The sequence below is a fragment of the Neomonachus schauinslandi genome, chromosome 1, assembly GCF_002201575.2.
Source record: "Neomonachus schauinslandi chromosome 1, ASM220157v2, whole genome shotgun sequence".
NCBI classification, from domain to species: domain Eukaryota; kingdom Metazoa; phylum Chordata; class Mammalia; order Carnivora; family Phocidae; genus Neomonachus; species Neomonachus schauinslandi.
The window spans coordinates 75,845,917-75,868,792 of record NC_058403.1 but is presented as its reverse complement, the minus strand read 5'-3'; the positions used below and the strand labels follow the sequence as shown (position 1 = coordinate 75,868,792).

The following is a 22,876-nucleotide window of genomic DNA, read 5'->3' as shown; positions in this document are numbered from 1 at the left end:
TTGAGCATCCGACTTTTTATTTTGGTTCAGGTCATGATCTCAGGGTCATGGGATCCAGCCCCACGTCAGGCTCTGCACTCAGTGTGGAGTCTGCTTGAGATTCTCTCTTTCCCTTTCCCTCTGCCCATCCCCCTGTTTGTGCGCTCTCCCTCTCTAAATAAATAAATAAAATCTTTAAAAAAAACTGTCAAACAATCCCTCTTCTAAGAGTAGATTTTGTTATTTCAGTTGGCAGATGATATGAAACTGAATGGGCCGGAAGTGTTGGAGGTTTACAAGAATCATCAACATTTATTAATGGCAATCCTACATAAGGAGAATGAAATTATTTAAAAAAAACCGTTTCCAGCATTAGGACTAGTAGACAATTGGAAAATATACTAGGGTATATCTTCTAGGGTTGGACAAACCAAAAAAGTTTTTGCCCTGTGACCTGTAGAAATAATGACATTGATTAGCCGATGATGCCACCATCTCTCATCTCACGCCTCCTGGGAACCTAGAGTCAAAGGCATCTAGATGATTTGGTTTCGTCAGTATCTCTCATCCCTATTCTCATTGTCCCTGTTTCTCCAGTGAGCCCATATACCTCTGGCTCAGCTGGTGCGCTCGTTTCCATCCCTGCCCCTCCCGCCCTTGCCTCTTCAGGGTCAGACAGAGGGATCTCTCTAACACACCGCTCAGATCAAGGATCGTTGTTGATGACTGCACACTGACCTCTAAGCATGTCATGCTCTGATCAAAGTTGTTCCTTTTTGGCCCAAACTCCCACTAATAACAAGAATCTCTTTCTGTTTGTAAAATGTCTTCTATTTTTCAACACACGCACACACATATATATTATCACATTTAATCCTTATTACAAACCTGCCAAGTTGGCAGTTATCACCCTCACTTCTCACATGAAGAGTTATGTAACTTTTCTTGAGATCTGACACCAATTTGATGCCTAGGGAAGTGAGCCTTCCACCTCTCTGAGTATTGTGTTCCTCACAGCATGCTGTGATTCCAAAAATATACTCTGCCCCACCACCAGCAGCAATAGTTCATGGCCATTGGAAGACGATGTTTGTTTTGTTTTCCCACCCCCATGCCTGGGCTCCTGCTGTCTCTTCTGTCCAAAATATTCCCCTCTCTCTTCCCTCATTCCTACCTGCCAGAATCTCCTCTATTCTGGAATTAGATTAGCAAAATGTTAATAACTGTTGAAGGTAAGTCACGGGTTTGATAAATTTGAAAATGCCAAGATGTCTGTATGTCCTTCCCAAGGAGGGTTGTCAGATTTAGGGGAAAAAAAATCCAAGATAGCAAGTTAAATATGAATTTCAGATAAACAACAGAAACATGAATACATGGATATACTTATGCTAACAAATGAATCATTGGTTTTGAAATTAAATATTAAGTGGTGCATCTGGCAATGCTATTCCCTGCTCAAACAACAACTCTAAGCAGAAGTGAATTTTTCATCCCTCTCACCATACTGGGTTCAGCATCAGTGAGATGACAAAATGTCTGCACATGCATTTAAATACAGGCTGAGCAAGCACACTTGTCTTCCATAGCCTTTGGGACCTCCTTCCCTCTCTTCCTTTTTTTTCCTTTGTGTCATATCTATTTCCTTCCTCTTTCCCTTTCTAATACTGTTCACATTTGTTCACAAGGACAACTCTTCTTAAGAGGTTTGTTTGATTATTTTTCTTGTTCGTGCTAAAACATTTTAATAGATATACTCTATCTCCACAGCGCCACTAAGGCAGTTCTATTGCATCCTATTCCCCATCGGGGCTACTTAGAATATTAAGTTTATAAGGAATGCAAAAAAAAAAAAAAAAAACTGCAAGATGAAGCATGTTTTCATCTTAAACAAATGAACTGTAAAGAAATAGGAAGTAACATTATGATAAGCTTTTAAGAGGTATTGCAAGTAGAGGAAAGGGTTTGTTTACATCTCTCCCCACCCTCCACCTCCTTCCCCCATCCCCAGCAAACACAGACACCTACGTATTAGTTGGCCACACAGTCCCTAATTATCAACCATGGAAATAGACATCTCAAAATTATTTTAGTTCTTACGGATTTTTTTAAAAACGGGAAGAAGGACAAAAGTTTAAGACTTAGCTTAAAGGTATTAAATAGCAGATCTGATCTAATTTATTGAGTTACACCTTGCCTTGGCAGTATCCTCCAGTACCACTAGGATCTCAGTGTTCCAGCATGGTGACTTCCTGTGCTTATCTGGAATTAAGAAACTCCACAATTTGCTTATATGAAAAAAATTAATCTTGTCATTGTTCACTTGGAACCTTAGGGGCACCTGTAGTTGAAGCATCGTGTAAGTCCCTTCAACTTTTCACACATTCATTGTAGCCCACTTAAAAGCCCCTGGTACCTTAAGTGTGATCAAAAAGGAGATCCGCAAGCAGGCCTCTGTTTATGTTTTGAATTCCATTTGATATTCATTTGCCTTCTTTTTCTTTTAAAGATTTATTTATGGGGCGCCTGGATGGCTCAGTCAGTTAAGTATCTGCCTTCGGCTCAGGTCATGGTCTCCGATTCCCAGGATCGAGCCCCACATCAGGCTTCCTGCTCAGTCTCTCTCTCTCAAATAAATAAAATCTTAAAAAAATAAAAGAAAAGATTTATTTATTTATTTTAGAGGTGAGGGGAGTGTCAGAGGGAAAGACCATCTCAAGCAGACTCCAGGCTGAGCGTGGAGCCCAATGCAGGGCTCTATCTCATGATCGTGAAATCAGCACCTGAGCCAAAACCAAGAGTCAGGAGCTTAACTGACTGCGCCACCTAGGCGCCCCTACTCACCTCCCTTATTTTTAAATCCCATTATATTTACACCTGGGCATCTATTTCTCGGAGGTAAAAGGAAGGAAGGATATAAAATATCAGAGTAATAATGACTCTCAACAATTGTTGGTACTCTTCCCATGGAGAGATCTAAACCTCGGCTAATCTGACTTAGTTTCTGTCAGAAGGACAGTGCATTAGGATTACAGTTTAAATATTGTTAAGTAGAAGCACAAAGCAGAAGCTGTACTGCTCCCCCCAACACACAGAGAGAAAAACAAAACATGATGCATTATTCAGAAAGAGAATTAAGAATCCAGTTACCTAGATTTCAGTTACAGTTGGAAAACTAGCCTTCCGATGTTTTGTTTTGTTTTTTCTTTCTGTCTCTACTTTTTCTTCTTTGTTTCCTGATTCACCCCAGAAACATACCTTCCTATTCATTAGCTAGGTCTTGAGTCAAAAAGTAATTTTTAGAAGGTTGTTTCGAAAATACTTTGTGTCACTAAAATGATGTTGCTGGTCGCTGGTCTAGCAATCAACCTGCACAGTGGATATGACTAGTGGGACTAAACACCGTGATAACCATGATGAGAGCTGCCATTTGTCATGCACTTATGAGGACCTAGCATGGGACTGGAAACACAGCCTGGCTTCCCCCATTCAGCGCTCACAACAAGCTCAGCTCTCTTACCTTGGAGAGGAGGTGTTATCTCTATCTTGGAGATGAGGAGTTTGCAGCTCCAGCAGGCTACATCACCCTGCTAAAGTCACATAAGGATTTGTAGCAGGTCGGACCATGCCCTGAGCTGTGCCCTGCAGGCTAGGAACAAGGGCACTGCCATCAGGTGGGGACCTGGAGTTGAACCTGTCCCCACTACCTAGTAGCTGTGAAAGATTGGGCAACTTATTTAACCTTTCTGAGTCTCAGTTCAGTTTTCTGGGAAATGAGAGTCCTCATATCTCCTTCACAGGTTACTGTGAAGACTATATTAAGACATAAGAATTTAGCAAAGTGTCTAGATTAAATCATGTTCAGTAAGTATTAGCTTGTTTTTTTTTTTAATATACAGCAAATGTGGGTCCTACTTTGTACATATGTATCACCAGAATATTCAGATATTTGAGCAAGCATTGGGAAATTAGGGATGACAAATGCTGTGGTTCATTGAAAGGTACAGATCCTAAATTTTTCTTTTTCATGCAGTAATCCTCAAAACTATAGATATCTGTTCATAAGTCAGTCCACTAATTGAAACCTGAACTTGGGAGCTATGCAGTTATTTCAGGAATGAGTTGAGTTGTCTATTTTTCCTTCTCAATAACTTTCTGGAATTTTAAAACCAGAAAGCACTTTGGTAATCATGTTCTATCCATTTTATTTGTCTCTTCATTTTATCTTCTGTTGTTTGTCTGCAATATTTATTTATATTAATCTTTCCTAAATGGTAACTTTCTGGAGAGTAGGGACTTGATATCCAGCCCTTCCTGTCCTAACATGTAGTAGAGTAACTTGAATACAGCAAAGTCTCCATAAATGCACAGGGAGACATCATGCAATGTGCCATATGATGTGTATACATGTACAATAGGTGCCCTCGATTTGAAAACCTAGATTAGAGGCTTGACCTTGTCTTCTGCCCTTGTTTTGTTGTAAGAAGACTAGTTTACCTACTTGAGCCTCTGATTCCTCATTGACCACAAGTGGAGAGGGATGATTTGCTCATAGAGTTAGCTGAGAGTTAATAGTGTATATGAAAGTTCTCTATAAACTGTTAACGACTACACAGATGGTGAGTGACAGTGTCATTTCTGGAAATCAGTAGATGCTATTACCCTCCACACTGTCTAGATAGAGTCCCCCTTATCTTCTCATAAGACTGGCCCACCTAGCCTTCCAGTAAAAAGAATATCCTTTAGATCCACACAAATTACCATGATTGGAATAGAGAGTTTACTTTTAGGGTTAATTTACAGATGAAACATCAAAACAGGCAATGAATCTAATGAAAGAGAACTAATAGGTTTGGTATTATCTTGCAAAGGGTACCTGGGCCACTATGTAGGTTTAGACCTGTAAGTGTGTCCAGCAGTGACAAGTTTCTAAATGTGTTTCTGTTCACTACAAAGATGCAGCCTTCAGCAGGGACCAGAGGGTGAGGAACTGTACCCTGGGAGTCATTTTGAAGGCGAGCACAAGAGTCTGTGTGGAAGTATAGACAGTGACCTTCAACTCTAGCATCCAGGGACTGAAGAATAGCCACCAGGGAAGGACTCCTGCTGGCTTGAGAGCCACTGTGTGAGGCATTGTCCTGGCCCAGGGATAGGAAACATTCTTGGTGGGCAGTGACCTGAGTTCTGAATGGGACTGGCCCCTTTCTGACCCAGTGCTGCCTTCTCCATATGCCAAGGTAGCGGCTAAGGAAGAAGTGGGGGCATCAGACTTGGACCCTGAGTTTGAGAGAAATCCCAGGGCTTTGCCGGCTGTTGGAACAGTGAGTCACCCTGAGGGGGAAGGAAGACACTTTCTCGCCCTTAAGGGCAAATGAGGGCTAACATCCAGAGCAGTGCCCTGGACGGTAGCCTGGTTAGCAGGCATGCTTCTGCTGGCAGTGGAAGGGAAGCGATGGGTGGCACAGATTGTTTCTTGTCTACAGTGTGTGTGCGCTCCCAGGAAGCTCCCCAATATGCCCACCAACCTGCGCCCCGGATAACAGCTTCTCAGAGAGCAGTGGTATAGGAATGTTTTACAGTGAAAAGATCGTAGGAGTCATAGGTTCTAATCCTGTCTTATTACTGATGCCTGGTGTGACCTTTCCGCTCAGTTCGCTCTCTCATTTCTACATTGGGAAGTTAAACCAGATATGTCCAATGGGGTGCCCTGTCCCCCAGGGATCCTGCTAGAAGAATTGTTACTGCACAGGTAGTCGTATCTTCCTGTATTGCTGGGGAACGTCCAGGTTTGTTTTACAAAGGGACGTGGAGTATGCACCACACGTAGTCGGGAGGTTTGTTTGCAGGTGTTTGAGCAGTGCTGAGAAGAAGGCAAATTGCCTGAAGTTCAATTCTCGGTTCTAACATTTGTTGGAGTGGTGCTTTAAACATGTGAGCCCCAGTCTCTGCACATATGAAACAGGAGAGTCCCCTTACTACATGAGTCTCCTCTGGGTTGTTGTGACTTCAGGAAACATCGAAGGTAACATTTTTGAGCACCTGCTGTATACCAGTCACTCTGACAAATGCCTTCCGGTGTCTGCCTTGTGAGGGTAACTGCAAAATGGTTTTACTGGTCAGGCAGGGTTGGCGGGGGTGGCCCTGACAGGAGACACTAAATGAAAGGTCATTTTACCCTCCTGGGGAGATACTGTTGCAAAATTACCAATCAGGTCTGTCAAATCTTTTTAAACTGGCTTTCCAAATTCATATCCTCAGGCAACTAGAACCAGGTTGGCGGGCTCCACTCCCACCCCTTCCCAAGGTCTGTGCCAACATGCTGCCCTCCAGAAAGGGAGGCTGCAGCTGCCTCCCAAGCCAGGCCAGTGCCCAGGGCTAGCCGCAGAGCTGCCTGTGGCTTCCCAGAGAGAGGCTGCAGGGCACATCCCTCCCTACCACGGTTTTGTTGCTTTATGGTGTGGACTGAATGTCCCATCCCCCTCCACCTGCCAGGCCCCGGTGGGCTGCCGGCTGGTCTTCACGGTAAGCAGGTAACAGACAGCCCACCTGCTTGATGTCAACATCTGTGGGCGCGGCCCTGGGAAGAATGTGCCGCTCCCAGCCTGGGCTCAGGTAATTAATCCCCACAACTGACAGGTGGCAACAGGCGGCCCTTTGGCTGGGGCCATCAGGAAAAGTGCTTGGAGGAAGGATTTTTTTTTTTGTTTTTTGTTTTAACTATTAAGCGCACAATTCGTACATGTCTGGCAGCGAGACGACTGTGGCAGGAAGGGGAGACAGGGAGGAGAAGTTGAATACCTTGCCAGAGGACTATGGGGCCAATTTTGGGATCTCTTCCTGCCCAATCACGATGATAGATTCAGTAGGATATGGTGGCCAAGGATCTGTTTGCAAGCTTACTTTGCAGATTTCCCCTTCCTTTGAAGTAGATGCACTCCTAAGTGGAATGCCTTAGTTGTGAATGAAGAAATTGGAGCCCACGAGGGCAAGTGATTTGCCGAAGGTGATGCAGGAAGTCAGTGGGCAATAGAATCCTGTCCTCCTGCCTCCCTGTTGACGATTCTTTGGGCAATATTTACTGCCCCATTATGCACGTGCGGCTTAAAAATGGGGTGATAAAACTCTGGTGTAGTCACGGGAAGGATAACCAATTGGTTCTTGAACAATATTCTGATTTTTCACCTAACATTTTTCTTTTTCTTTTTTTAAAAAATTATTTATTTATTTGATAGTGAGAGAACACACAAGCGGGGGGGCAGCAGGCAGAGGGAGAGGGGGAAGCAGGCTCCCCGCTGAGCAAGGAGCCTGATGCGGGACTCGATCCCAGGACCCTGGGATCATGACCTGAGCCGAAGGCAGATGCTTAACCGACTGAGCCACCCAGGAACCCCCCACCTAGCCTTTTAAAGTTGACTTCTCAAGAGAACACCCCAACCCTCCCCTAAACCATAGATATGCATTCACTTTCTGTTTTTGTTTTTGGTAGTTTGATACATCATCCATCATAGCCATGACAGAACATTAACCTGATGTTTGTTTAGCGTATATTTATTTAACTAAAACCTGTAAAGTGATCACTTTTTAATTATTAAAAATGAAAAAAAAAACCCTCTCTTCCTAAAAATGAGATCTATAGTATTTCTCAAGTGAGTTTATTTATAGAGGACAGATCCAGAATATGGTATATAATTAGCCCATACAATTATATGTGAAAAGGTTATTCAATCTATTTCGAGCAGATCATACCAAAGCTGTATCTGGCTGGCTCTTTCTAGCTAAGACTGTTTTTGCATTGTAGTGAGTTAGATAGTTATAGTGAATTTTTCGAAGCCTCTTGATCAAAAATTATGTTTTGACCCTAATATTTTTATTTTCAAGCATCTCATTTCTGCCCCTTATTAATCTTTCCCTCTGCCAAGTCAGTTGCCAGAATTTTATTTTGTCCTCTTTGAGTACCCCATCTGTTTTATATGATTTTCTTTTCTACCAATTTCAATTTTTGCTGTTATCATTCTCTTATCCTCTTAAAAGGGACTTTTTAATTTGGCAATTCCCAAGAATACAGTTTAGAAAAGAAAAAAAAATTGAAATCACTGAATGCTTTAGGATAACTCTGACTAAATTCTGATTGGCTTTGCACTTGATAATTGCTATATTTGGATGAATGGAGTCGTGACAGCTTTGGGGCTTGCCCTTTTTTTTCTTGTCCGTTATTTTAGGTTATTTGAAGTAGGAAAGACCCCACCTTTCACCTCTTGTATTCTTTGAACTCTCCGCAAATTAGAACCATAAACTAGAAGCACATCTAGCATTTCCTGTTAGTGAATGGTGGTTGTCTTTTAGATTATTTGTAAATCTCGTTATTTTTTCTTTTATCTTACTTTCATCAACCCACATCCATGCAGAAGGCCAGAAAAGTTGTTGGTGTATTTAAGCCTTGGCTTAGGTTTTCCTTCCTTTTTAAGACCCAGCCATCCTCGCAGCAGGTAATTTGGCCCTGAGTGTTAATGGGCCATGCTAAGGTTTATTCTGTGGGCTAATGACCAATAGGTCATAATACATAGGTACATAGTATTGAATTAGAACAAAACATTAAGACCTTTTCTTTTAGCATGATGGCATGCCAGATGCAGATTTATCTGCAGGCTGCCACTGTGGTATCAGAATGGCTTTGACACTATCCTATACATCCTACTGCTGCTTCCCTTGAGGATGGATTGAGTAGTGAGGTGGGTTTTGTAATTACTGATCTATTTATTCCATGGAAGTTCATTCCTTCCATATTCTTGGAGATCTGTAGGTAAAGTTAGCCTTGCAATTTGGGATTTGCATAGGGTATGGCATTTCTTCTGGGAGAAGTTGAGAGACTAAAGTGTTTTGTTTTTCTTCTTGATGGAGTGGAGAGGGAGGGTCTTTGTTGCACCTTTAGGAAAGGGAGCTGTTGAAAAATTATGCAGGTGTGTGCTGATATTAGCTGGCATCTCTATGCATTGTGATACTGAATTACTAGTCTGGCAGCCAAGAGCATGTAATATAGTATGTCTACTGAGGCAGGTGGTGATGGTGGGGTCGTAGTTACTGGAATGCTTTTCTCCCCACTTCTCTTTGCAACATATTATTAGTAAAGGAGCTGAATTTACTCTTGTTTTCCAAAATCCCCTGGAGTTATTTTATTTGAACATGATATTTGGCTTTGTGCAGTTCACTCCTCAATATGCCAAACCTCCTCCCCTCCTTCCCAAAACAAAACAAAACTTAGGCAAAGCTTGCTTTTCCGTTTTGTCGGGGATATTGTATAGCAAGAAAGAGGTTAGTTCATTTGTTAGTTTTGAGGATCCTCTGTTCCATGACACTGTAGAAATACTTTGTTCATACAGATGCTCAGGACTGTAGAAGAGGAAATTTGGTTGAAGCCCAACAAAATATGTGGCTTTTTGTTTTAACTCATAGGCTAGTAATTCCTAGGAATAAACACACTATTGAATGTGCATACATCAGTATAGACATCAGTTGCTACTCTTTTTATATATTTCTGATCAGAAGATTATTAACACTCTGTTTTCCAGATTCTTTTTAAAGAGTTACCTTGCCAGTATGAACCTGGTAACTGGATTCGCTAACAGATTTGCACCAGATCATAAAATATTCAAAATAGAAGAAACATAGATCATCTAACAGAGTTCCCTTGTTTTCCCTCCATGGGTGATTATTAGCTCAGTGTTTGGGGAGATCACGCGAGTTGCCTGAAAGTCCTCAGAGACTGAGTGTCCAAAGTCCATGACTTTTTTTATGAGAGATCAATTACTTCATCTTTGGAAGTAAATTCTTTTACATATGCGTTCTTTTCTTTTCCTTTTTTTTTTTTCCTTTTTCACTATCACAGTATTTCGTTTTCTAATTTTACATTAAGATTTACATAAGTTTAAGAGCCACAAGTTCATGTGCTGTCTTACCTAGAACCAATTCTACCCCATGACCCGATGGGGTAAAATTGGTTTTTAAAACAGTTGGTGGGCATTTCATTATATTTTTTTGTTCAAGATCCCATTCTGAAAATATACTTACCATTTAGGGAATAAAATCTCAATTCCTAGACAAACTTATTTACTAAACTAAAAAGCATGGCATATTGAGGCAAAGAGCAGTATGGAATATCCTTGTAATCTTGTAGGAAAGTGGTGATTGTATTTTATTTTTTAGTTGAGCTCGGAGCCTTGTATTTGTTTTCCTAATCCTATTGCACATTTCTGTAAATCCACTCTGGTACGAAATACACCAGTTCCATCTGGGCCCCATAGTAGGAGTGTTAAGACTGCATGGTGCATGGGAGGGAAATTGGCCTGTGTGTCAAGATGGTCCTTTTTGTTGAGTATGTTTGAGCAAGTCTCTTTCTTCTCTAGAGCTTTGATCCTTTCTCTGTAGCTGGAGGGGCTGAACCAAATGATCTCTCAGCTCTTCCTGATCTAACTTTGTAAGAAAAGCTTAGCCACCATATCTTAAAGTAAAACTGCCTTGAAACAAGTGATTACATAATAGAAACTGAGAACCAAGTCCTTGGCTTACAATGTCAGTTTGGTTTTGTATGGAAACTCAGTCATTGGAGTATGATGTCATGGTAAAAGTATTAGCTTTCCCGAAGTAAGGAAGTCTGAGTTCATCCCCACATTGCCTAGATTTAGTTGTGCAACCTTTAGAAATCATTTCTTCAGGGATGATCCAAAGAACTAGTACAGCTTCACTAACTAAATAGAACTTCACTTTTTGCCTTGTGTCCCTCTGCTTTTTCTTCAGAACATATATTACACTTTTAGAAATAATTTATTTAGTGTCCGTGCTCCCTTTAAGCCAACTCCCTTAGCCTAAGGGATACTGCTAGTTCCCTGGAACTCAGAACAGAGCCTGCATGAAGTGGGTGTTCAATAAATATTTGTTGAATTAATGAACCAACTTCATTAAGTTTTATATCTGAAAATTGTGGGGAGAAAAAGGTTTGGACAAGACCTGCTATAATGTTCCTTCTGAATTCTACCATCTTATTTCTATATTCCCTGTCTTCTAAAATTGTAAGTATGCAACAGTTTTACAGGTGCTGCCCATATTCGTTGATTAAAGTTTTTAACTGGGAAATATTTCAAGCCTACAAAAACACCAAATAAATTTAGATACCTGAGTTACCTACCAAAATGCTAAAAAACTTCATATTGCTTCAAATATATTTTTAATTTTTAATGTATATATTTATTTAAGATTTATTTATTCGAGAAAGAGAGAGAGGGTGAGGGGTCCAGGAAGGAGCAGAGAGGGAAAGGAAGAGAGAATCTCAAGCAGACTCCCTGCTGAGCGTGGAGCCTGATACAGGACTCCATCTCATGACCCTGAGATCATGACGTGGGCTGAAACCAAGAGTTGGATGCTTAACCTACTGAGCTACCCAGGCACCCTTCAAGTTTTTTTTTTTTAAATAAAATGTGACATAAAGCAAAAGGTCTCCCTCCCTTCTGTCTCATTACCCTCTCTCCTCCCAACTATTAAAATGTAAGAACATGGATATATGTTGAAAATATGGGAAATGAAAATAGATTGCTGAGATTAAATTTTGAGCAGTGTAGCTTAAGTAAATTTTAAGGACACGTAAAATTGTATTATATTTACTTATGAATCTATGCATCTATATTTAAAAAATATATGGAAGCAGATAAGCCAAACCCATTCATTTTCTTAAACAAGTGAATCTAGTAACTTGACATTATTTGGAACTTAGTGATTACTAGCAGATAAATATGAACTGTGTGATTCATTGTAAATGGTTAATATTCAAACTTCAGGAGATTTTTATTATCTGACAACAACTACTTCCTGACCAGGTTGAGATACTGTTTTCACAGTGCTCCCCAAATTACTTAAACTACATTAAATGCTTTATGTGGAAGATCTTATAAATATGAGGCTTCAGTAATAATCATAATACATGAGTTTATGTTGGTCTTTGCAGTTGACTAAGGCTTCCCATATCCATTCATGATTTTTCTTCTCCACTCTAAAAGATGCATACTGTATGTTCCATATTTTTTTTCTATTTTATGTTGGTGAGAAGTGAGGTGACTACATTAGAGACCCAGGGAATGAGAATTAAAATCTTGTCTCTTCACCCCTAGCTCAGTAACTGTTGCTTACAATTGATGGTGTTGGGTAAGAGTCCTTCTCTAATGCTCTCGGCTTTGAGAACTAACCCCTTTCCTCTTTCATAACAAAGTTGGCTTATTAATCCCAGTGTTACCTCATGTTATTTTATTTTCTTTGTCCAGAATTAAAACTAATTTTCTTTTCTTTTCTCTATTTGTTGAAGAGTTCACTGACTAAGCCAGGGCTCATTTTACTACTGATTCTTTAGGGAGTCCTAAACTAACTCTCTCATTCATCCTTTGATTTTAGAAAAGGGATAAGCAAATAACTGGTATTATTTTTGCAAGCATCTTTTGTTCCAATGAAAAACTGTTCTCAGTCTGTTTTGGTGCATTCATGATGAAAACTAGAGCACTGAGTTTTAGTAAGTCCCCAAAATTTCCCCCATCTTTCACCTTTCAGTCATTAGTATTGCCTTAGTTTGGGCCCTCCTCATTTCTTGCCTGAATACCTCCGGATGGGTCTCCTTTCTCTCACCCTGTTCCAGTCTTGCTCCTACCAGCTTTGCTTTACTTAATACACAGAACTGGTTAGGTCTTTCCCCTGCTTTGTAATCCTTAATGATTCTTCTTTGCCTGTTGGTAGAGTCCAACTGTTTCTTGTGACATCCAAGGCTCCTCAGAATCTGGTAGCTGCCTTCCTAGCTCAGCCTTACTGCTTTCTGCTCTGCCTCTACCCCTGCTGTCCCTCCTCCTCCCAACCTGCCCCCACCTATATTTTAGCCATAATTAAAGTCTATCTGCTTATATTCATGATGTTCTCTATCTGTAGAAAGCCCTCTCTGTGGAAAGTTCTCCCATCTTCATATTCTTGGGTACACCATCTAGCTGGTGAATAACTTGCCTGTAAGGCCTAGTTTAAATATCACTACTGCTATGAAACCTTTCTTCTCCAGTGGGATCCATTTGCTTTTCTCTTTCTCTCTCATCTCCAACCAATCCATCAGCATATCTGGTTAAAATATATCCAGAAACCAACTGCTTCTTGCCAACTCTACTGCTGGTCTAAGCCACTCTCATTTTTTACTGGGATCACTTGCAGTAGCTTCCTTACTGAGCTCTCCATTTCCATCTTTGATCTATAAAGTCTGTTTTTCACATAACAGCCAAAATATTATTAAAGTGAAAACCAGATCATGTTCCCTTCTCAGACCTCTCCAATGGCTTCTTAGCTCACACCAAGGAAAGCCGCAGTCTTTCCCTGGCCTGTAAAGCCTTATATGATTTGGGCCCCATATGTGGTCTGCTTCAGATCTTATCCCTTACCACTTATCCCTTACCACTAGCCTTAGCTCACTGGTCTCCTTGACAGACATACTTATCCCAGGACCCTAGCACTTGCTGTCTCCAGTAATTGAAATATTATTTTCCTAGGTGTATGCATGGCTTACTCCTGTGCTTCCTTCACATCTTTCTTTAAATATCAATTTATCAAAAAATCCTTCCCTGATAACCCTTGGTGGGCGCCTGGGTGGCTCAGTTGGTCAAGCGACTGCCTTCGGCTCAGGTCATGATCCTGGGGTCCCGGGATGGAGTCCCACATTGGGCTCCCTGCTCAGCAAGGTGTCTGCCTCTCCCTCTGACCTCCCCTCTCTCATGCTCTCTCTCTCTCAAATAAATAAATAAAGTCTTTAAAAAAATCCTTCCCTGATAACCCTTGATAAAATAATACCCCCTCACACCATACTCCCCTACCCTGACTTCATTTTCTTTATAGCACTTATCACCATCTGACATAGTATTTATTTGTTTATTCTAGAATATTAACACCTTTAGAGCATGGACTTTGCTTTTGTTTATTGCTGAATTTCCAGACCTAAAACAGAACCTTGAATATAGTACTTGTTCAATAAATGGGAAATTTATTAACAAGTACTTTATTGCTCTCTCCTCTGTAATTCCATACTATGTTATACATACCTCTGCTATACACAATGTATTTGTGTTGTTGTGTTTTGTTCTGGCTCTAAACTGTGAGCAACTTGAAGGTAAGGCTGAGTAAGCTTTTCTTTCAATTTATTTTATGTTTCAAAGACTGTCCCACAGTAAGGATACATAAGTTCCTGCATTCCAGGGTTCTTAATCTTACTTCTCTCTGTTCCTCGTACCTGACATTGTGTAGTAGGTGCTTAGTAAGTGTTTGTTTGATAATTATTGGATGATGTGCAAGTGGGGAAATAAATAGATCTCATGCCTAGTTTACAGTGGCAGCTGATAAGCAGATTCTAACGTAGAATCTTAATTTACCACCAAAATATTATGAATTACAGAAAAATGCATAACTAAAAAAAATTGGACATTCATGCTATCGGTAGCACCCTGTAGCAATTTTTATTTTTTAAAATATTCATGGAACCAAATTGAAAGTTGTCAAAGAGACATGAGGAATGCAAATACTAGCTCTAGCTATACCTTATGTTCACAGAAAACTACAAAAGCAATTAGAGACCTACATCAAAAAACAATGACAACCAAAAAGAAGAAGAAGAAGAAAGTAAAAGAACTAAGTATAAGGGAACATCATTTTAATGAATCAAAGGAAGCAAAAGCATCCTAGCAACCAAGAAAAAAAAAAAAGTTTAAAAGATTGCTTCAGTACAAAGCAATGAAACATAAGCACTATAAAGTTAGGAGAAGAAAATAATATACGTAGAACAGCAGACTCTGATGAAAAGATGACTGGATAAGGTAAAAAGGGAGATTAAATAGATAAGGAGCATTTGAAATGCAATAGAAGAATTACAGTTATTTGTAGTAGAACAGACCAGAGCTAACTCTAGAAAACCCTACATATGATATGGAAAACGACCTTGACAAACTTTCCCAGAAGGCAGACAAAAGGAATAAATGCTAACAGTTAGTGTTTGAGTATATAAAATGTATGATATAGAATGCAGATCCAAAGTAAGACTTAGATGTTTCTTAAAATTAATAAGAGTAGAAGAAACAAAAATATAATAAAACAAGAAAAGAAAAATTACATTGAGTTACGTTCAAGCATGTAAGTTGAAAGAGCTCACCAATTCCCAAATAATTTCAAGAAAAAAAATTAGAAACATTCTCACTTTTTTTTTAAACAAAATCCTTCAAGGATCTAGGGAGAAATAAGCACCTTATCTAGTTTAAGGGAAGAAAATTCAAACTGACCTTGGACTTCTCTGTAACATTAAAATATGCATTGACTCAATTATCCAGTTTCAAGGGATCCAACTAAAACTAATGTACATCCTAAGGATTTGTGAATTAAAATATGCTCAGCAGTGTTATTTTTAATATTTTAAAATTAGAGTAAAATTCATATTCTATAAGAAAGCATGATTAAGTAAATCATTGTATGTCTCCTTAATACTATAATTGCAACCACTTAAAATTATATTTTTAAATTAGAACACAGTCATGATACATTAAATAAAAAAGATACCAAAATGTTTGTTAATGTTCCAGTTTGTATAAGGGTGTGTGTATGTTTGTCAGAGAGTGTTTGTGTGTATGTATGTGTTTGTATGCATGGGAAAATGTCTAAAATGTTAATGGTGTATATCTCTGGGTAGGGGAAATATGTCATATATTTCCTTTTTTTTTTCCAGAATTTCTGTGTGCACATGTCTTTATAATTATGAAAAAACAGACAACTTTATGGAAAAAGAAGTTGAGAAGAAGTTTATAAGTTTTTAATCCTTCATAACTGCTTCTAATAGTGACAGCACTATAGGGAGAGATACGTTATATCTTCAAACATAAAGGTTGGAATGTATAATGTCCACCCAAAGAACTACTGGAAATTCAATGCAATGGACTTGCATCACCAAAGAAGTTCTTAGATATAGGAGATTCTCTTTTCAGATATAGAAACAACTGGCTTCTTCCTGTGATACCTGTAAGTAGAAAAAAACCTAGCTAGAGATAAAAATAACCTTAGAACAGCAATAAAAAAAAAATTTAGAATGATAAGAAAATGGTGCAAAGGGGAAATAAGTTAAAGCCAGAAACAGAACCCATTAAATAAGCGTAAGTCTTAGAGACAGAATTATTTTTTTCAGGAATGTAAGTGTTGATCCCTTATTATATTGGATATGAAGACTAATCAGACCTCAAAAAGAAATGCTTCAGATGTTCCTCCATATTAAGAATATATTAAAATGTAATAGATATAGCTAAAGGGTGCTTTGGAGGAGCCTTTGTAGAATATAGAATGCAGAATGCTTATATTAGAGAAACATAAAAGTCTAAAATCAATGATCTAGGATATCAATTTAAAAAATAAAAATAAAGCAATGGCAAATTGAACTGTAGTTCAATTTTTGCAGTTAGGCAAGAATAAAAATTAAAAGTCATGCATATCGGAAAGGAAGGAGTAAAACTGTCTTTACTCATGGTTAACATGATCATCTATGTAGAAAATCATAAGATAGCTACAAAAAACTACTAGACTAATAAGTTTAGCAAGGTGACAGGATGCATAGTCAATATACAAAGATCAAATATGTTTTTATATACTAGAAAAATAAAGTTAGAAATTAAAAATTTTAAAGTACCATTTAAACAATTTGTAAAAATGCTGAAGGAGCTGTCTAACAAAATATGTGCAAGATTTGCATACTAAAAACTATGAGACATTCCTGAGAGAAATCAAAAGTTCCTAATTGGAGATATATACCATGTTCATGGATTAAAATATATAATATTGCTAGTATATCAGTTCTTTTCAGGATGACCTATATATTCAAAACAATTTCATCCAAAATTCTACCAGGCATTTTTGTGGTAATCGACAAGTTGCTTGTAAATTTTAAATGGAATTTCAGAGGATCTAAAATAGCCATAACAATTTTGAAAGAGAACAAAATTGGAGGGTGTAGATTCCCTGATTTTGAGACTTCCCATAAAGTTAGAATAATCCAAACAGTGTGACACTGATGTATGAATAGACATATAGGTCAATAGAAAAGGGCAGTGTCCAGATAAAGATGCGAACACATGTGGTCAATTAATTAAAAAAAAAAAATTCTAAGGCAATTGAACAGAGGGAAATGATTGAGATAAACTTTTCAACAAGTGTTGCTGGAAAAATTGGATAGCTGTTAGAAAGAAGAAGAGAACGAGGAGGAGGGGAACTGACTGAACAATAGGTATAAGACTAAATGCAAGAGCTAAGACTATAAATCTTCTACACGCAAATAAACAAAATCCTTCTGACATTGGGTTAGACCAAGATTTCTTAGGACACGACAAGCATAAGCCTTAATGGCAAAATATTGATAATTCCTCAAAATTAACTTTTGGAAAAGCACACAAAATGGGTAAAAAAGACAAGCTACAGACTGGGAGAAAGTATATTTTAAAAATGTGTATCTGATAAAGGACTTTTATCTAGAATATATAAAGAACTCTTTCAACTCAAATTAAGAACACAAGCAACCCAATTTAAAAAATTAAAATTTAAGAAGTTTGAAAGATTTGAACAAACCCTTCCAAAAAGAATAGTAAGTATATTAAAAAATCTAAAATAAATATATATATATTTTTTTAATTATATATTTTAACTTCTTTGTATAAAATAAATACATTTATATTTTTAATTTTTATTAAGTAAAATATAATTATATAAAAATCTAATTGATGGGTATGAGATAAGTATATGAAAAGATACTCCACATCATTAATCATCAGGGAAATGCTAATTTAAACCACAGTGAGAACCATTACATGCCTGCTAGAATGGCATTAAAACTGACAATAGCAAGTGCTAACAAGGATGTGAACCCTCATACATTGCTGGTGGCAATGTAAAGTGGCACATCCTCTTTGTAGAACAGCTTGGCAGTTGCTTATAAAGTTAAGCATACACTTACTGAGCAATCATACTTCGAGGTCCCTATCTGGAAAAATAAAAACATGTGTCCTCACTAAGATTTATATATGAATGTTTGCAAGAGTTTTATTCATAGTAAATACAGACTGGAAATAATTGATGTGTAGATAAATAATGGAATTCCACTAAATAATAAAATGGAATACCGATACATGCCAAAACATGGATGAGCCTCAAAAGCATTATGCGAAATGAAAGAAGCCAGGCACATAAGATTATATACTGTATTGTTCCATTTCTTTAAAATTCTAAAATAAGGCAGTGAGCGAAAGCAGGTAAATGGTTGCCTAGGGAGGGAGTCAGGAAGAGGGTTAGCTATAAAAGGGGCAAAAGATAATTTTGACGAGTGGGCCAGGGGAGGTGGTTATATAACTGTGTATGTTTGTTAAAAGTCATCAACTGATATACTTAAAAATTGGTATAATTTATAGTAAATTATACCTCAAAGCTGATTAAAACAAAACAAAGAAGAATACATACCCCCAAGAAATTAGACCTTAGAATTAAAGAATCTCAAGTCAATGTTGGGAGCAGTTTAGAAGTAGGATTTTAGAAGTCTCAAAGAGAAAGAGAGAGACATTAAAAGCAGCCAGATGTGTTCCGCTTTTCACCCTGTGCCAACTTGAATTACCAGTGTATTCTAAAATCTTGGCGTAAATCAGATTGCCATTCTCTTGTGATCCTGCAGAAGACTGGAAAATTGGTGGAGATAGTGGCCATTTGGTAGAGGATGAGGGAAGTGGGGAAGTCGAAAGAATTACGAATACACCATAGGCCAGGGGGCCCGAATTTAGTGCTGGAAAAATATTACACATCAGCACAGATTGAATTTGCGACCAGTAAGGGAAATAAAGTAGCAGAAGCTTGGCTTTGTAAAGAACTGAGCACGCCAGGCTGCTTCAGCCCCTCTAGTTACTGAGCAGCAGGCCTGCTAGTTTCACTGGAAGCAATGATCAAAATGGATCTTGGCCCCGGTCAGATATTTAGATTCAGTCAATATGAAACTTTCATCCTTAAAATTGGAATATGTGGTCTGCAGTCCTAGATGCAGTCCGAGCCGAGGGGGGATATCTAAATTGTCCGAGCTTGGTGTGGAGAACAGAGGAACAACATGAGTCATTCCAGACAGGGAATGGTACGATTAAATTGTGGGTGATGCATGTATGGTGTGTTGGAGGCGTTAAGAGGTTTGCATGGAGAGAACATGCAGTGGGAAGTGAGTGTGTTTGGGGGGTGAGGGGAGGTAAGGAGAGATAGATGGGGTCAGACCACAAAGGGCCTTAACAAACCATGGGAAACATCAGGGCCTCCCTCATGACTTGCCCTAAGCTGTAATCAAGAGTGCTGACAGACCATTGGTACTGGACTCCAAGGTCAGCTTCCTCCTAGTCCAGTATTTTTTCAGTTCTATCACTTGCTACAGCTCTCTGTAATTAAATGAGCAATTATTACACTGAGAAATAAATAAAGAGGAATTGTTGATGGTGAGTCAACGACTTCTGAGCTTGTTTTAATGTTAGAGAGGATTGTATACCTTTGAAGTTGTTTCAGAGTATAGCCATGCTGTTGGGGATTAAAGAAAGGTAAAAGTGCACAAATTTGCACTGCCGAGCCAAGAGAAATCTAGACAAGGGAGTGTTGTTACAGGGCTGGGATTAGGACTCTCCTATACGGGTTGCTAACCAGCTCTTCTCTGTGACCTCAGGCAAGTCCTCTGTATGCCTCCACTTTCTTATCTATAAAATGGGGATAATAATGCTGATTCATTATCTGTTATCTGCAATTCTGAGATCCAAAGAGCTCTGAAAACCAAAAGTTGCTTTGGTTTGGTTTTAACTTCATGAAGTTTGTGACAGACTCATTTGGTGGTGAAATCTGGCCTGAACTTTAAAGCTCTATAGTCATATCCCAGTTGGTGGGAATAGTCATGAATTCTGAAGAAACGTTAACATTTGATTCTGGGGTGCTGACCTAAATCCTGCTGGAGGTGTTTATAATATATGCTATATGAACTCTGCTCCCTTTCTAAAATCAAAACAATTCTGGATTCTAAAATATCTGGCCCCAGGGGTTTCAGATAAGAGACTGTATCCCTGTAATACCCTCCCCATGGGGTTGTGTGAGGATTCCATTTCTGACAGCAGAACTCAGGAAAAGATAAAGCCATTATTATTTATCATTATTCAGACTCAGAAATGAGATTCCCCTCTCCCATCCCTGAGAACGAGTGAGGGTAACAGCTGATGAAGCCTACATTTGTTTAGTACTTTTACATTTTAGTATGTCAAGTTTGATTGATAGTATATCAATTATTGAAATGTGTTTTCTTTGAACTGTCCTACTCTGAACACTTTCCCTTTCTTTTTTTTTTTTTTTTTTTGGCAATCTTTACATACTTGGGTAGGTGTCTTACTTGCCTTCAGGTGACAAACTTATTTTTCAGTCATTTTTCCTGAGGTGAATCTTATGAAGCTCACGCGTAGGTTATGTATCTCCTAACTGAAACACAAACGGCTATGCTTACTTTCTGAGCATTCTCAGTAAAAGTGAGTTCTTAACATACCCTAAGGCAGTGTCTTTGTTTGTAAAGTCATTGGTTAAAAACACTAGCACAAAAATACTCTTCTACTTTTCATTCAGTGTTTCCCGAGTAGAATTTTATTTTTGTGGTCAATTCTTGGCGTGCTCCCTATTTCCTCAAGCGATATAAAACCCGTTTGCTGTGTCTAATCCTTGACCTGTGGTCATGGAGAGCTGACTATGCAACACACTTCTCACATTAGGAAATTTTTAACTGAAAATTTCATATACTAAAGCGCTTGGGATAAAAAGAAAGATTAAATATTTCAAGAGGATGAAATAAAGCAGTTATTTTTAAATGCATTTTTTAGTCAGACATTCGCCTTCAGTCAGAGTTAGGTTGAAACGTATCAATAATACATCTTTTTGCCACTCTGGCTCCTGGTCCCCAGTGTTTTTCCCCTGGAAGACCGTTGCTGCCAATCTAGGATTGCAACCTGTGTGTGTGTGTGTGTGTGTGTTTACCTTTGTTTGGGTAGGTGTTACCAGGTGCCCCACTCTTGGCTGGCTGTGGTGGTGCCTGGTGGTCTCACTGCCACAGCAAACTGCAGAGGAGGGCAGTGAAGGGGCCTTGGCCCAGAGAACAGGGATGCTAAGGTTTAATAGAATGTAAGGATTAGAATGGAGACTTTCTACATTGGTTCAGAGATGGGGAGGGGAAGAAACACAGAATAGGACTTTTTTCTTCTATTTGGTTCTAGGTCTCATGCTTTCTCCCCCTATTTTGTCAGTTCTACAACCAACCAACCAACCAACCAACCGACGAATCACTGAATTTCTCCTCCCCCAGAAGGAGGTGTGGGGAATACAAGTTTCAGTCACTTCTGAGTGAAGAGATCTGTATCTTGATGGCTTTTGCCGTCATGATTTGTGACATTGCAACAGGCCAGTCCTGTTCATGAGAGTATAGGACCAAATGGTCCCTATCAACTTTCACATTGTCTTAGGCTATGGCATGAGAATATAAGCGCAACCGTTTGGGAAAACGTTTGCTTTGCAGTTTTCTAGTTGGTTGGGCCTTGGGTAAAATCTCTTTACTCTCTGCTATATATTCCATCCTAATTTTTTCCCCATAAATCCTATTTCCTCTGAGTCTCTCTAGAGTACTGTAAGGGCAGGATAAATTATCATCTGTTTAATATCACTCAATATATGAAAACATTGTTTTTTTTCCACTTAGTTTCTAGCATTCTGTAAAGCTGTTTGTGGTATGAATTATTTTAACCCCTCTGAAACTCAATTTCTTCATCCTAATGAGAAGATACCAGAAAATAATGACATCAGTGTGTTTTGATAAATGTGAACTCTTTTGTTTACAGGCTTTTATTTAAAGTTGGAAAAAATGATTAATTTGATTAGTGACTATAAGTCCTTCTGAAAAGATTGCTAGCTGTCATTGTTGGGTATGTAGTAGCCAGTCATAAATGGACATCTATAGAAAGTGGATCTGTTCTGATTTGGAATGTAACAATATCTCCTGTTGGTTCTTTCTTCCTGTCACCATCGGCCCATCTCTAAGCAGTATTCCACTGAACTGAAGAAACTGTACTGCCAAATTGCAAAGACATGTCCCATCCAGATCAAGGTGATGACCCCACCTCCGCAGGGTGCTGTCATCCGTGCCATGCCTGTCTACAAGAAAGCTGAACATGTCACCGAGGTGGTGAAACGATGCCCCAACCACGAGCTGAGCCGTGAATTCAATGAGGGTAAGAATTGGGATCTGGGGCTGTTCAGCTAAGCTCCTGAAAAATAGAGATCCTGTGGAGATTTTTCTTTGGGGTCCATCTACCTGGTTCCAAACTCTGCAATCTGAGGACAGCTCAGTTTACCTTTTTTGTCTAACAGATTGAGAATAATGATAAATGCATTTATGGCTCCATTAACAATTGGACTTTTCGTAATTTAATATTGGTAATTACTAGGTGACCTGAACTTGCCTCTTCACTTCTACTGTTTCCTTCCTTTTTTTTTTTTTTTTCCTTTTTTTAAATGAGAGGGTGTAGGAGGGACAATCTGACATTTGACCCATTCAGCCCAGGTGAGGGTAACCTTCAGCTTTAGTGCCTTTCCTAGAGTGGTGTCAAGGCTATACCAATTGAGAACTGGAGGGAGCATAAAAGGTAAGAAACACATACACACACACACACACACACACACACACACAAATGGAAGAGTAAAGTGGGGGGAAAAAGGAATGAAGATAAATAATGGACAAGAGGAGCAAAAAGAAGATCTAGGACATAAGCTGGGAGGGGGGACAGCA

General features: G+C 38.9%; 1 protein-coding gene across 9 annotated transcripts in view; it reads left to right on the top strand.

Moving 5' to 3' along the window:
* The window catches only part of TP63 (tumor protein p63), a 231,035-nt gene that overhangs the window by 177,741 nt on the left and 30,418 nt on the right, over window positions 1–22,876 (top strand). For 5 of the 9 annotated variants that reach the window (XM_044919902.1, XM_044919898.1, XM_021692547.1 and 2 more), the window contains one exon: window positions 22,133–22,319. In XM_044919902.1, coding sequence (XP_044775837.1) covers window positions 22,133–22,319 — 187 coding nt within the window. Of the gene's footprint in view, window positions 1–22,129; window positions 22,320–22,876 lie in introns of all 9 variants that reach the window. The other 4 variants (XM_021692546.1, XM_021692539.1, XM_021692543.1 and 1 more) reach the window with 1 other exon arrangement.